The 17,262-nt window shown below is 35.7% G+C and overlaps 1 protein-coding gene across 2 annotated transcripts in view; it reads right to left on the reverse strand.

The window, feature by feature from the left end:
* Sol1 (CUB domain-containing protein Sol1) overlaps positions 1-17,262 on the reverse strand; it is a 233,314-nt gene that overhangs the window by 177,274 nt on the left and 38,778 nt on the right. For both annotated transcript variants that reach the window (XM_011645907.3, XM_011645905.2), the window contains exon 3: positions 846-1,026. In XM_011645907.3, coding sequence (XP_011644209.2) covers positions 846-1,026 — 181 coding nt within the window. The remainder of the gene's footprint in view (positions 1-845; positions 1,027-17,262) is intronic.

A 17,262-nucleotide genomic window follows, 5' to 3' on the forward strand; every position in this document is an offset into this window, starting at 1 on the left:
AATCGGTAACGGATCGCGTTACTGATCAAATGGAATAAGCGGATATTTGTGATAATCTTGATTATCAATTAATAAAACACAATAAAACACATTGTGCAAATCACGTTCTTAACTTCTAAGCGTAACCGTTGGCACATGGAAATCAAAGTCATTCAGGTTAGTGGTTAGTATAATACGCGATGCTAAAAATCTCGACACGCTTTCTCTGCATATCCTTAAAGCATAAACATATACATATGTATATGTTTATGTCCACGCAACCGTATCGGTATAATTTAACATACGGAACATGGCTGCATTCCATTGACGGCAGACAACCGCGAATAGACTTCATCGGACAACGGAAGGCCTGAATTAGGTGCATGACAAATCGCTGTGCATGGATAATTTATCTGTTAACATAATGCTGCCAGTGCTGAGCATGGCGAAACAGCCTGTCTAATAATAATTTATTAAAGGAACGCATAATATCATATTGTGCAAGATTGTGAATAATGCGAAATTACGAGTATACGAAATGTACGTATCGCGTATTGTAAATATATATATATATATATATATATATATATATATATCGCTAAGGTAAAAAGAGTAAATATTTAAAAATTTGATACTTTACTTTATATTATTCGATAGAAGTTTACACGAGCTTGAAAATATTCTAATTCAATAGTGTTCAATCTACGTCATGTCCAATGAATAGAAATTAATATTATGTATTATCGCTTTCCATCGTGACGCAATGTAATCAATTTTCACTTTTAATCGATGTTAATTGACATAATGCGCAAAAGAAATGGACAGGTTTTTGCGACATGTTTATTTCTCAAATACAGATCACTTACTCGGGCCAGGTACGACGAATGTTGAACTGATGAAAAGTTAAAACAACAATTTCATCTGGATGGCCAACGAATGTGTACAGAAGACAGTCGATGTTCGATGGATATCGTCTGGGAAAATCAGGAGATGTAAAAGTGCCACCTTGAGGCCTGTCCGAGCTGCTGTACACAACACAAGAACAACCTGTAAGAAAAGAAAATGTCATGACGTCGCATATGACAAACTGCATGAAGGAAAGAATAATGCAACGCGCAGAAAGACGGAAATAAGACGGAAAGTTTTGGCAATATTCGACACTATACGCGAGTCGAGTCGTATCTAATCGACACTGCGAGCTTCCTCAGACGCGATGTGTCTCGCCTCGGGCGATTTTAATGTAGAGATATCGGGTCTTGTCGATAATGAAATTCACCATCTGACATTACTTCCAGGATGAGGGGCGCGGGTACGCGAGAGGAAAGTTTTCTTATTTCCAAAATGAAGTCGTCGGTCCGCGCATCGATTTAACGTCCTCGCTTTCGTACTACCAGTCGCGTAGAATGCCAAACTCGAAGAATTAAATTAAAGTTTGACTTTTCGAGGAGAAAAATTCAACGGAGGAGCACATGATAATTCACAGGACTAAATATCATTCTCGATAACAAGTTAGTCGCACGAATTAAAAATAAATAATTACACAACTTTTTAACAGGAGCGTTGCAATTATTTTATTAATTTTCCAAGGAGATTTGTTTTCGTCACATACGTGACTCGCATCGACGCGATATAGGGACGATGAGACATAAATTTACCCCAAACGTATCCGGCGAATCAGACGGCTAATGATTAAGCAAGCCGATAATTTATAGAGGAGTCGTTGCAAAGGCCAGACGACATAGTTTCTATTATCCGAGAAGCCGTGACTCGCACGACTGGGAATTGCGAAAATTTAATTTCCTGTTTTTCAATTAACTTTTACGTTAGCCGGGCGCACCGGGGTCTTCTCGGTGAGCGGACACACACAGGAGAATGCAAAGACCCGTCGTATCTATGGTTAAATAATGGCATGACACTTGAGTTATACCGCCGGTACAAAAGCCCGAACATTCTCGACCAGTTTTATACTTTGGGGACCCTATTGTATCCCGTAACTCGGCGTAATGCGGAGGGAGTGATTCTCTCTTTTTTTTTTTTATTTCGCAGAGGTACGTGTACCGAGCTGTGTAATATACCGGTTTATTGTGCGACCATTGTTGTAGAAAATAAAGCGATTCGATGTGGTGTAGAGCCGACTGTGTGGGCAAGAAGTTGAAATTCGACTGCGGTGCAAATGTTATGAGTCTCTCAGCGTTCATAAAGCGAGACATTTCGTAATCATCTAAAAAAAAAAAAAAAGAAAAAAAAAAGAGCGCTGAAATCTTTCGAAAATTCGCGTATCTTCTGCGTTATAAGTTTTCACAATGATTCACAAAAGAGAATCACAATAAGAAGAATTAGATTATTTCTTATTAAAACAAGAGAAAGAAACTATAATGTCAAATAATAATATCGAAAAATAAAACATCATAATTATTTTAAAAACATAGTAAAATAATGTAACTTTTTATAATATCATTTATGGACAATATTTATACGAGTAGAGCGCAAAATCGTGCCAATGGGGAGAGAAATGTGGATCATTACAGTACCACGTTAATGCGAATACAATCATTTATCCAAGATAATATCACCATTGCTACCCTCACGATTCGTCTCTGTCGGCGCGCTAGTGCTTTGCAATGATTTCTGGCTGAAACGATCCATTAGCGAGCATTCGTTCGGCAAGGCAAGACTAATGCAAACAAAGCAATTTATAAAGATAGTGACGCAATTAATCAGTCTTTCGAAAAAGCGAGACACAAAGAGGAGGAAGCTGTGCACCAATGAGAGGACATATCGCGTTTCGCGCACAGCGAATTAATAGCTCCGCGAGCCACAAGTTAGAAAGGTCTTTAGTAAATTAGCAAAAACGACATATTTTTTTTCCTTTCTCCTCTGTCCTCATACTTTATCTATCTCTACTTAACTATGGCAAGCACTTTCATTTTTTTTTTTTCGCTCTTCCACCACCCTATTTCTCTTCCTTCCGTTATCTTTTGTTCTCACCGCATTTTTCGTCGACCTGCCTTCGTCTTCATGTCGTCGTATAAAGGTTTCTACAATTGGAAAGATACCCAAGCGACCTATCGCGTGAAACGTATCAGTGATACTTGAACTTATTTGTCCTGACCTCGTAAGATACACACCGTGACATCTGCAATTTTCTAGCGTCTACTACCGATGCTATTCATTTCACTCTTGTACCGAAGGATTTGTATATACAAGTCCTTTAACACGTAAACAAATGTTTGCACAGACAAAAAGTTTTATCTTTATTTTTAATTGCTGCACAAAAAATGCTCTAAATTATCTTTACACTTGTTTATCATAATCGGTGAATAGAGATATTAAATTAATGCAATTAATGCAATTTTAATAATCTAAAATCAATTACAAATAATTAAAGAGAAAAAAAAATGGAAACAAACTTACAAGAGGTAAAAGGTGAAAAGAAAGAAATCGATTACGGTTATAATATTAATGATTGCATATTAAAAAGTAGGATGTCAGTAGGGTGAAAACTGCTGACGCAGCGACCTTCTCATGACGGAACTGTCCGAGAAACTTGGAGAATATTTTAAGTGCCAGCGGAATTAATTCTCCTCTCGTATCACACATGTACGTTAACATATGTACACATACATATGCCCAGAGTAGCATGTACAATGTTAAAAGCGACTACGGCCTCTTGGCTGATGAAGTGGGGCGCCAGGCCGCTTTGAAACACACTCGGAGACATCATTGTTCAGTCACGTTCGTCGGCACTGACTCGCGCATTCTCAAGTTGCACTCCATTTATAACGTATTTTACGATAGTTACAGAGGAAAGAGCAATAGGCTTTTCCATGAACGAGGAAAAATGCGATTAACAGCGAACTCGCAAGCGTACCCGCGTTGCCGTCACGACGTATAATTAGCATGCGGCGATTGTTTGCACGTAGTAGACATGCACGACCTGCAGGAATATCGATCAGTCATGATATATGGAGTCTATAAAATAAATCGTCCTCCGAGCATCAAGAAACGACGCATGAGAAACTTATTTTACACAAGGATAAAAATGACATAGTTTATAAAAGGATAAAGGGATGACGGGAGAGATTACATTACAGTGAAGAATATATCACTTTTGTCTAACGTTATATATAATGCTGTAACGGCATGCGAGAGAAGTTATGTGTTTCATACCTTTGAAATAATGATCAACATTCGATGCTTTTATTTCTATTATTTCCAAGATAAAATTCACACTTGTAAAAGCTAGATGCATTAAATCGCTTTTAGTCGTTATTTATCAATATCAAACATGATCTTTTTCTCGCATGACAGAATGCACTCCCTCAAGCATTATGGCAGACTGTGAGAACTCCGACAGGTGATTCGTGAGCTGTGACACGGAGAAGCGCGAAGGGACGTCTTCCCACGACTCTTCGGCCGCCTATACTATTATACGACAGTCACACGAACATCAAAGACGTAAGATCAGAACGTCACACTAAGATGCAACGATATTATTGTCGCGCCGGAAACAGTAGAAATCACTTAGCACTCAATTCCAGCCGCAAGTTGACTTCTCTGAATTCGGACTGATGCCGCAAGCTGCTGGCAGGATCGAAACTTGGGAGTTTCCGCAAAAGAGGAAAACTCTGCACCTCACCATTGCTTCATACATATATATGTGTATAAATATACACATATATATATATATATATATATATATATATATATATAAAACATATATACGAGGTGTCCAAAGCAAATGCGCGCGATCTCGAGACCGCGAGACTACAAGTCAAACTCTAAGAAAACATTTTTTTTTTTCACTAAACGCTAAAATACCAATACTTCTCGTTATAAACGATTAAAGATTAAAGAAAGTAAGTTGGAATTTAAAGCAAACTTGACTTTAACAGAATTTTAATTTAAAGTTTAGCTACTAAAATATATATTGAAAGTTAAGAAGTTGTAAGTAAGTAGCGGCAAATCAAATTTTCCTGTGAAACATTCTACTTCAAAATAGTAAAAGAATCCGTATCTAAATAAAATTGTAGTGTATCCGATACATTCTATATATACGCAATATATACAGAGATTCTATCTATACAATATATATAATCTACATTTTATATGTGTATCGACATCTACATTTTTATATTCCTATCTGTAAAATGTAGATCTATATATATATATATATATATATATATATATATATATATATATACAGAATATATATATATATATAGAATATATATATATATATAGAATTCTTTAGCTATCTCAAATGTTTCAAGATCCATCGCGATACAGCAGACAATACGATGCATCCAGATATCCGCTGAAAGAACGACTACCACTATACTTAGATCACGCGATTACTTGGTGGACACAGAAAAGCTTCTGCTAAAAGCTATCCCGAATAAAGAAGCAAGTAAAAAAAAAAGAAAGAACCGAAAAACGAGAAGGCTTGAAAGGAGGGAAAAAGCGTACTACGCGTTAAAGAGCAGCATTTCCTGCGGAAACTTTGGTGTATCTCGACTATTTCCGGTTAAGAATGTCGTTTCAAAGCACAATGCCTTTATACTCGATTATTCCGAATATGTACCTTCAAAAAGAAGAAAATTGTTCCTTAAGAATTCTTTCGGTCTATTCATTTACGCTGCACGTTTCGAATTAATCTTATTTATTTATAACTTTTCGTTTGAGAATCTCGTTATTGTAATAATAAAATCAAATTTCATCAATATCACAATATATTGCATGATGTCACTTTACACGATGTCTCGACAATAGGCAAGAAGATATCTTTGTACTAGATAAAACATGAAGAAAGTATCGATTTTAAAGGAACTGCTGCTACTATTCCTTTGAGAGCTCATGTCACAAAGTAGACAAAGTTAAGAGAGTGGCAAATAAATTGATAATACTTTTCACCCACAGACCGGTAGCCATCAAACGCCATTTTACGACATTGTCGTACGTCTCGAATCATTCAGATGATTGTAAAAAATATACTTGTATATATGTATTGATCTTGAATTTTTTTACATAGAAAACAACTTAAATATTCTCACAATCTTTGTTATTTTTTTATTTAACAGTTTCAATAAGAAGTAAATATAAGGCAATATATATAAGAAGTTTACTTCCAACATTTTTCATTATATCTTAAAAATATTCGCAAAACTATTATTTTTTATCGTATACATAAATTGTTTATTAAATTTTAAAAGAAAGCAAAAAGCTCTATATTTAAAAACATAACCGCCAAATACATTTTACCTCATCAAACTAAAACGGATTTGCAATCAAAATAAGTATCAAGCAAATATTGAAGATTTCATTAGTAGAACGAGTCTTATTTGTTTGCGCCATTTCCGTTCTATGGATATATATTAAAAAATTGTTCTCATTTAGTCTCTTATATACATACACACACACACACACACATATATATATATATATATATATACACACACACACACACATACCTACAATGAATAGTTAACTTCCATTGAGACTGGTCAGTACTGAATACTTTTATCCGAGTGTATGCGCGCTTCGTAAATGTTTTTGCTAAATGACTTTTGGTATGTATTCGTGTCAAAATACATCTACGTAATGTCAACAACAATTGCACATCACTCGCTTGGATATATTCGCAATTCTTCCAATCGTGTCGGAATAAATTTTAAAAGCCGCTTTTATATTTCAATTATTCTTCACATTCGATGTAAAATTTATTGGAAAAAGCCTTCTATATGTTGTTACATTTTTATTTTACACATTTCTGCAAGATGTGTGAGATGTACAAATATGTAAAAATAAAAGATTTATTACAAATTAAACTTCAATCCATTTTCCGTTAAATACTAGAATGAACCTGGATAAATATTAATATATATACGAAATACAAATTATATAGCCAATTTTTCACAGAAAGTTTATTCTCATTTTATAAAAATTTATAAATAATATACCTGACAATGGCAACATCTCTTTTCAATACTGAATTGATTGAACAATGTCGACAAAAAGAAGATATATAGATTAGAATGATGAAGTCTTCCTCATTTCTCAATTTTGCAACAGCATTGCATGCATCTTTAATCACGATATATCGTAGCACGCCATTACTCACAATCAGTACATCCGTGAAAAAATATTGCGTAATCTGGACTATCGGCACTTTTTTATGGATTGTTTGGCGCAACACCGATTTGATAGGTCGTACGATGTGCAAGATACTGGATATCAATCTAGGAGCAGGTGGCCGGAATATTCACAAACAAGCTAGCAAGAATTTATATACAACCGTATAGTGCCAGCAGTTTTGTTTTATCTACTATTGGCTCGGGGATTTCCGCGATATTCGCGAAACAGAATTTTTTTATGGCCAGTAGCAGGTATTTATTCATGAATCCGGAATGACAATGTAGCCGCAATGCTTTCTCGTCCCACGCGATCGAGCTCCCCCCCTCCCCCTCCCCCATCATGCGAACAAAGGTTATAGAACTATGTTCATCCGCTTTTTTATTTTACTCGTGCAAATATGTATTAAACACAATCGAATTGCAGAAAATTGCATTACGCAAACAGATGTTTAAATATTAATCTTAATATTTTTTTTATATACTTGCAACGCTAATGGATTACTTTCACGTTGCATATGTATCCACCTAAAAAAAAAAATCATATACACGCACGCCCACTGTATATACGTGTATATGTATGTACGTATACATAAACTACAGAATTTATTAAAAATAAAATCACAAACATAAAAAGTTATTATCTCACTCAAAAGTTATGTCACGGAACTAAAAAAAAAAATATTTTTGCAATTCCAGGAGCCAATATTGTCTTTAGAATAAAATCTACTAGAATAAAGTCCTCGATGAATCAATTTAATACTATTAAAATTCTGTACAATAGAAATCATGAAAAGGAAAACTTATATCACATCAAAACTAATACACGATTTCGTAGTAGCGGCTCATCTACAATAATTGTCAAATCTACGAGTTTACTTGACAGCGACTTTACAAAACGTTTCCGATACTTATCGCGCCAATTATTTCCATTTTATAGTTAGAACTTCAATTTACCAGGCGTTATACGAATTATCGAGACAGTCGTTCGAAAATTAACGAGGTTTCCATTCTCCAATATCGACAATAATTTATATTCAATTTCAAACACGCGCATCTCTCTATACGTTGGCTGCTAAAATTTGTATGGTCGAAATACGTGAATCGTACTGACGGTACATGGCATTAGTGAAATCGTAATTGAAATATTAATTTATGACGCATAACGACCGCCTAGTAATTAACACGCTCAGTAACCCTGTGTCAACGGATGCGCAATGCATGCATTACGACGACACGGCCACATTACATAAATACTCGGCTTTAGTTTAACCTCGACCAGATCATAATGGGAGAAGTATACAATTCTGCCATTATCCCCGAAACACGACTTCCACGACAAAAATACGTGAATACTGCAAAAACGTGAATATCTGCAAAAACCATGTCCATTAAAATTATATCGTCGATATGCATATTTATATCGTTAAATTATTACAAGACAATATTGAAAATATGTTTGCTCGTTATGTTTCTTCTCTAATTTGTTTCTTTCTCTAATTTGATTATCCAAACCAATTGATTCGATTAATCATCGCAAATGGTTTTCCCAATCTTAAATTAAATTTTGTAAATACATATAATTCCAAAGAAAAAAAACATTATTACCGTAATAAGTTTTGTTTTTTGAGAAACTACTAAATTAGAAGGTTATAAAAAATTAATATCAAATTTCATTATATGTAAAATATTTCTGAAAATGTAATTTATCGAAGATATATTCTTTCTTTATTATTATTTAAGCAAAAAAATCTCTATACTTCGATTTCAAGCATAACGAAAACATATAGGATGCGATTACGTATATCCGGTCACTTACTCTTACGATTCTGAAAAATGTGAAAAATTCTGGACACGCTTGCCGGAAATATTGAGAAAAATGTTGTAGACGTAACGGTCGTATATAAATCGTACATTACGTCATAGACATGATGCACTGCCGTATTATCGCCGTTACAACAATGCTTTTCTCTTTTTGCGAGAATCGAGATGCAGCAACATGGTCAGCCAAACTGAGCCATGTATCAATTACACGAAGCTGCAACGTACGAATAAATAGACTGTTAGTGGTTACGTTCGCAGAATAAACGTGACTTCCGTTACTCCATGTGTTGGATGTCAGCAAATCGATGCTGCTCCCTTTTAATGGAGATATTCGCTAAATTGGACAGGATGAGATCACTGAAATTATTCCATAGGATAGGTCAAGCATTATGATGGATCGGCTTTGTTGTGCCATTTGATAATCACATCAAAATAGATGTATTTTAGTGCTGTGACTGAAAGTTGCGGATTTAATTTCGCGTGTTAATATTCGGCAAGTTAGATGATATTAACTATTAATAGGAAAATACATAAAAATTAAACAATTGTTTAAATACAACATCAAGTTAAAAAAACATTGTAAATTTACTAACGTATCATCATCAGATTATCATCGTATCACATAAAATTAGGTGATATTTTCTTCTCTCTTAAATATTATTTTATTAGAATAATCATTAGACTTCTAAATAATCACAAAAAATCATTTGTAATAAATAAAATGAAAAATATGAATGATTTCCAACTCTTGGATAAATTAACATCAAAGTTGGAAAAGATATAAAATAAATATACAGCTTGCTGATAAATATAACTACCAATTAATACTATCAAAGTTGAGACGAACCTTTTCGCAATTAAACGCAATTCCCACTATCGTGTAGTATTAGCAATTATCCTGAAGTGACAAAACTTTAACCAAGCTTGTACCGCAAACTGCAAACGGCAGACTACGCAAACACTTGTGGAACTTTCATTTGCAGTTCTTCTTGATGTAAAGGGTAGATTATGAACGAACAAAATGCGAGAGAGAGAGAGAGAGAGAGAGAGAGAGAGAGAGAGAGAAAGCAAGAGACTACTCACGTAATGAAATGTTTTGAATGTAGCCGCGTCTTCATTTAAAAGGGGTAATTTGTATGCCACGCATATTGTGCTAGCAACATATGAAATTTTAGCTTTTGGTAACTTAGTAAAACAACATGACTGTAATTCTACATTAAGTGAATCGTACCAATATCAGCTGCTACTAAGAATTTTCGCTTTCACTATTGTAATAGTTTAATTTTTAGATATAAATAAAAAAAAGATAAAATAACAAATATTTGCGAAATTTTTTATAACATAAAGAAACAGATTTAGATCTTTAAAAAAAGGAATAGGTAGTAAGAATTTCTCGCATAAATTTTAAGAGCAAAGATCTCTGACCGGCTCGTTGCCTAAGACGGCAACGGACGAGTTGGTTGTATAACGAGATTCACCTGCATAATGCAGAAAAGACTATACAACTTTCATATTACAGCATACGAAGCTTATGCTGACGCTACGCTAAACGCACTTTCAGAAATGTTATAAAATTTGCATCAAATAATAATTTGCTCTGAATATACAATGCTAAAATAAGATATCGACATGTAAACTGAAAATAATTCGTCGTATAATATTGGAAACTAATATTTTGATACGAGACACCATGGATATTGTTTTGATGTGAATTTTATACACTTTGATATTCCACTGTACCTTCTACACCCCACGAGACCAGTTACTGCTCGACAGAAAACTTTAATTCAATAGAGAGCAACTTAAAATATAATACTCATGTAAATATCAGTATAACTCTTTATCTGAGATATCTTTAAATAATTTTATATAATTATAATGGTTAATTAAATCCCACAGTTTCTCCTTATTAAGTAAACAACTTAATATACTATACTTGTTTATACGTTTCTAAATAAAATACGATTATTTTATTCAATTAAATTTTTTATTATGTTTATAAAATATGAGCAATTTATCAGAGAAACGAATATGATAAATATCATTTTTTTAGAATAGTATAACGAGAAAATTATATTTTACAGTTGTGTACAATTGGAACAAGAATACACAAATCGGAAAAAGAGGACATTTTAAGAGAATGCGCACGATATTCATTGGAAGCTCTCTGGTTGATAACAGCCAGATAATACTTGCTATGAAAAAAATGTATAGATGCAATATACCAAAAGAATATAAGCTTTTTTTCATGCTATCGCAAAATGTGAAGACATTTGAAAACAAATTGCCGGAATGCGCCATGTACATACCGAACGCAATGTTTTGCAATGTGTTCTCAAGCTTCTCATCCAATATGAAATACCACAATGTTGTTTTCACAATATTTTCAGTAAGCGAAATAGTTATGGTTAATGGTTTGCACATTTTCACATTTGCTTCTATTTTTACCATCATTTTATAAGTTGTGACGTATATTCAATATCAGGATAATAATTATAATAGTTATACAATAATAGTGACAACATATTAACAACACTGACATATATGAATATAGAGATATATTCGTTAAATATGTATGTACAAAATATGAAGAGAAAAACCATTAGCCATATTAACTTAGCAAAAAATATAATAACGCTGCTCCGCATTTGCTATCTCGTTATCGTTTTATTTCGAGAATTAAAGCAGAAAATATATGACCAAAATTTAATTAGTTTCAATTAATAAAATATTCAATATTCGTATGTATCGTTTCTATTTGTAAATTAAAAAAATCATGCAATTGCGTTGATTGCATCTCCTAGACATAAAGATGAAAAAATAATTCGTTTTCTCAATAAGAATTTAAATATTTTGTTAAAAGTGACAGTAAAAGACACGTGGATGTGTTACATGGTGGATGAATATCAGACGGTGGGAAAGATCAACTATGATATCGTGCAATTTGATGGGGGGGGGGGGGGGGGGTTTCAATGATGCATACAGATCGCACGTTGCCGGGAGCAAGATGGTTTAACCGACTGACGTGTATCTGCCAAGTTCCCGATTGTTGTACAAAGGGCTGGTATTGACCGATTTCGCGCATCGACGTATGTGTAAGAGCCGTCCGTAAAAGCAACTGGTTTGCCGAACATGCAACCGGATGATTACCAACGCACAGGAACACTCTCGTCTAAACTGGTTACAGTATCGTTCGTGATCCACCCAACCTCTTCCGCTAATGATAGTTCACCATGACAAACCCCGCATCGATATCGACAATCTGCAAAAGCCACAATGGCGACTGCCCTTGTCCACCTGAATCAAAGCTAAGAGCAGTGCAGCGTTGATTCATGCTGTCTATAGCACGATGACCGATAATTTAACGCCAGCTCAATTTAATGCAATATTCAAAACAGAATAAACTTTTTAGCACGGATTTTATTATTATCACGCTCGAAATTTTTTTCTCTGAAAATATTCTTTATCGAAAACAAATACGCGATAATTCCGTGAACGCCATAATTCAAAACGTGCGATAATTTCCAAAGCAACTGTAAGCGGAGAACCGTATTCATCAACCGTATTCATCAATTCAGCTAAGCGACATGTTGCGCGCATCTTTCTTTGGGTAAATTATTTTATGCAGAAAATTTTTATGTCCCACTCCAAAAGAAATATGTTTAATTTCGCGCGGAAAATCTTCGAAACATCATTCAAAAAGATATATATATATATTCGTTTTCTTGTTAAAATGCATAACGTATACAACGGAAAAATACGAAGACAGTTTGCAATATTTACTATCCGACTTACAGTAAGTTCTTTCCAATCTCCAGCATTCGCATTTATGTGTCACGGGACCTCGACGACGTAATCTCGAGTCTAGGGAGACGACTCTTAAAAGCCGCGATAGCAACCGAGACCCTTTGCTCATTCGGGCGAGTTGAATCTCAACGATACTTCGTTTCGGTATATACGTACGTAAAGTGTTATTCAAAGAAATGCTGTGACAGAACTTGTAAGCTTGTAAAAATGTCACGTTTGATGATACAAGCGGACTTCCGTCTTAGGTAAGAGATGCAGCAAGATACTCGAAAAAGTTTGTCGATAAGTCCGCAACTTTTCTTTACCTTTATGCTGCATTACATCTGTCTAACTTCTCCTTCGCCTATTCTCCAATTTGCTATACGAAACCTCGCTCTAACCACGAGAATCGTCGTGCGATACCAGAAAGTAGCGAAATCTTCTTTACCAGTTCAACCAAGCGGAATCTCGTCAATACCCGCATCGCCTTTATTCATCGGCAAGGCACCCTTTTACGTGTCGAGGCTTTTGCAAAAAACACACTGAAAGACATCGAATGTACCATAAAATATCAACCGATCAAAAAAAAAAAACAACAGTAATTCTTTTATTCTTATGTCGTATTTCATATTTTAATAATTTTTTTAAGTATGTAAACAAAAAGAAAGTCAAGATAAAGTTTGTAATTTTCACAGAATTTCTGTTGTGCCCCAACACCTCGTTCATCTTTTTCAGTCATACGGAAGATTGCGTGGATTTTTGAAGAATGAAGCTGTCCCCTCGAAACAATACGGAAACTAGTTCTCGGCATTGTTCGGTGAAACGAAACATACGCAGGTTATTATAATATCTTTCATGTCATTAAAATATTATTATTTAAATAGTAAACGATAATATCCAAATATATTTTATATCAGAAACTTTTCCTTTGTCCTCGAGAAGATTCACTCCCTTCCAAAAATTATTCGTAATGACACCATTTAAATAATTCGAATTGTAAATCTGCTCTTTACAGAAATATGAATTATAATCTTGCAAGCAGTTATGTTTTATATCAAGTTGCAATTATAACAGTATATTCGTAGAATGATGAGAATTATATCCTAGAGTCGAGGTAGAAGGAGAAGTAACTCATTTGGAGTATCGACTTTCCATCACTATTACGCAGCGTATCGGCCCGTTTCTCCTTTTTCGTTAATAATTCATTTTTTCACAACTTAGTTGCGGAACAGCCGACTATTAATCTTGTCACTGCGGTGATCCCTGAAATTGAATTTCCGCAGTGACAGATATTCGAGGATTGCGAGATGGTCATGTAGAACAGCCGTAGGGTTCTACCTCGAAAACGTGCATTCCCATTTCCTTTTTTTTTTTTTTTTTTTTTTAATATACAGAATTTTATAACGACCGGTCCGGATTTGTCGCACAGACTGACTGTTTCATCGAGTGTCTCTTTGACGTTCCTCATCGATAGCAGGTTGCCAACTCTGCGGTGAGAATATAGGACAATATAGAACACAATATAGATGGATTCTCCGATTTAACTTCTAAACAATGAAAAGAAATAAAATAATCGTTGGTTCATTTTTCAATCAAATCTGCGCGAAAGTGCGACGATACTTGTTCAAGATTGCAAATGAGAATCTTGTCTGCCGATAAAAGTTTGCGCAGTTATCGCGTATTCGTTGTGTACGTATGGAAACTGGTACGTGTAGGACGTATTCTCACTCGCGAGAAGTGGGCCGTGCACCAGCTGTCGTTGAGCCTCGTTACCGTTCCCGTCACGTCAGTGGTGTGTGTTGCCACGATAAATCTGGCATGCCCGAATCTCGCGCGTTATTACTTTGCGCTTTACTCGCCCCCCGGCTTACGAATGGGTACCAAAGTCAGATGGTATATTTCATCGGAGCTTACCCATTTCTTTGTCCGCATTACGCGTCTTTTATTATCATCGCAATCATATCTATATATATATATATATATATATGGTACAACTTTTGTCTTTATTATTAAATGAAAAAAAAATCTATAAAAGTTCAAAACTTCGTTTAGTATATATATATATATATATATATATATATATATATACTAAACGAAGTTTTGAACTTTTATAGATTTTTTCAGCATATATATATATATATATATATATATATATATATATATATATGCTGAAATAAAGAAAAATGTGGAATATTTAAGAAGAAGAAGAAAAATAAGCGAAACGAAAGATTCGGTAATGTGTTATTTTATAAACACCAAATTAAGCAAATTATTACTTTGAAATTTTACATAATCGTATAGCAAACAACGCTTTTCCGTGCTCTTTTATAACATGTCCAAGCCACGATCGCGGTATTTCTTTCAGAATGACAGACAGAGGGGATAAACTTTAAGTTGGCACCGAAATTACTCGCAAGCCAGATAAAGTTTACTGCAACTTAGATAACAACATGAGGTCATCAAACAATCGGAGTAGCAGCCCGCAATGAAACCGCGCTATTGCCAATTGATCGAATCGGCCCTGGCTTCAGGTCTCGTAGTTTCCACTTGATAGGATCGATAGGGTCGAAAGCAGTCGACCGGATAAGGTTAAGAAGTATAGTCCAGATCAATTGAAAGGTATTGACCTTGCACGTTCCAGGTGTTACCCTCGGATAAAGAATTACGTCAATTTATATCGCGAGTTTTGGCCACCTCCTCCCCTAACCCCCGGCGTGTTGCAAAACTTTCGTCGTAAACGTTAAGCTGCTTTACGAGATTACACCGCTGGCAATTTACATACGATTGAGTTACGGTGCTTGCGGTGCCGGCGTTTCTAGGAAAGGCAGTTAAAAGTATACCAGTGTCGCCTGCATGTTTGCACGTTCGCCGGAAATCGGAAAAGGGCGAGGCTATTTTCAAATTGTACGATTTACTCCAAATAAGACTACCTTTTTAGCAAACTGTTCCTGCCGACGAGCGTACGTTCAGCCGAGAACGAGGGGCTTATGCAAATGCAGTTAACATCTTGTTTTACTCGCTACACTCACGGCACCCGAATCGAACATACACATTTTCCATGTAGAACGCGAATATAATCCGATGGAAATTCATAATCCCAAGACGATTATGTCTATTATCTGTTTCGCCGTACTCGTGAAACGCTAAAGTTTGGAAAGGAAATACTGATTGTATGGAAACACGAGAAATTCAAAATGCACGTTTGTATGCCAAGAGGCGCGCGCGCACACACACACACACATACACACACACTTCAATTTCTAGATTGCACGAAAAATCTAGCGCATAGGCACTGTCATATTCCGAAACTGAGAAAGATAAACTCGAAGGAAAAGTTTGTAATTGCACGACGATTACAATTTAAATATACGCTTTAGCACGATCAGAATTCACAAGTATCTCTCTCTCTCTCTCTCTCCGGCAATGCCGGACCTTTAATGAATATTACTCTTGGATCGGTGTACCTGCTCGTATAACGCGAGTACGCGAGCAAATCCAACGAGATATAGACTACGTTCAAGTTTTGCCGCTTTCCGCGAGCCGTATTATTAAACTTCCGGTAAGCCGAAAGCGAGCATATTCTAGCTTCGATCTAAGATCGTAATAGCGAACTTTTGCCCTGGAGCCACAACGGGATTTCTCCGGCTATTCCCGCGGAAACTGAGCAAAATTATTCTCCGGCGCGTGACGACCGAATTGATTAGATCTAAACTTGCCTCCACGAATACAACGTGATATCCAAAGCGCTCGGACGTGACGACAGAACGTTACGTAGCAGCGAACGAGAGTGAGAAATTAACGTATCGCTCGCTGTTCCAACTAACGATGGAATTTTCAGCAATTCCGCTCGATGAACCCGAGCGTTGCTAGACGTTGACAAGTTAAAACCATCGAAATATTTCCACTGCACTCGCGCGCGAGCGCATACGAGAGAGCGACAGGTATCGCGTGAAAACGCGTTACGGGACAAAGACGGAAGACGAAAAAAAAAAGAGAGAGAGAGAGAGAGAGAGAGAGAGAGAGAGAGAGAGAGAGAGAGTCGTTTGTTCCGTGCTGCTAACCACACGTGTGATGCACACGCATCTACGTAACGGGCTCAATGATGCTGACCGAAGCAATGAATATCGTACGCTCCGCACGCTCGACCAAATTAAATGTGATACACTCGCCGCGTAACGTTGGTCAGTTATACGACGCGTGTAACCAAGCTCGTTATTCTTCTTCTATTGTCAAAAAAATTGCTCTCGCGAATTTCGCGCATATATACTTGATCTGCGGTTTAATGACTTTTATCTGCTTACCAATCTGGTAACCAACATTACACGGAATTCTTTATTGCCGCGTTAAATTTTTCATTTAAAATTTATAGCACGTCGTGCACGTCGTGCTCGAATTAATAATTGCGCTTCCTATCTAGCGCTAGGGATTAGCCGGCTTCAAACGCGATAATAAATATGTGACAAATTTCAAACTTGTAACAAGCAAGCGCGTATACTTTCGTTAGCCGTTACATGAATTATCTTTATCATAAAGAACACAACCA

This window comes from Pogonomyrmex barbatus, unplaced genomic scaffold (genome assembly GCF_055798465.1).
Source record: "Pogonomyrmex barbatus isolate J1 unplaced genomic scaffold, ASM5579846v1 scaffold3, whole genome shotgun sequence".
Lineage (NCBI taxonomy): Eukaryota > Metazoa > Arthropoda > Insecta > Hymenoptera > Formicidae > Pogonomyrmex > Pogonomyrmex barbatus.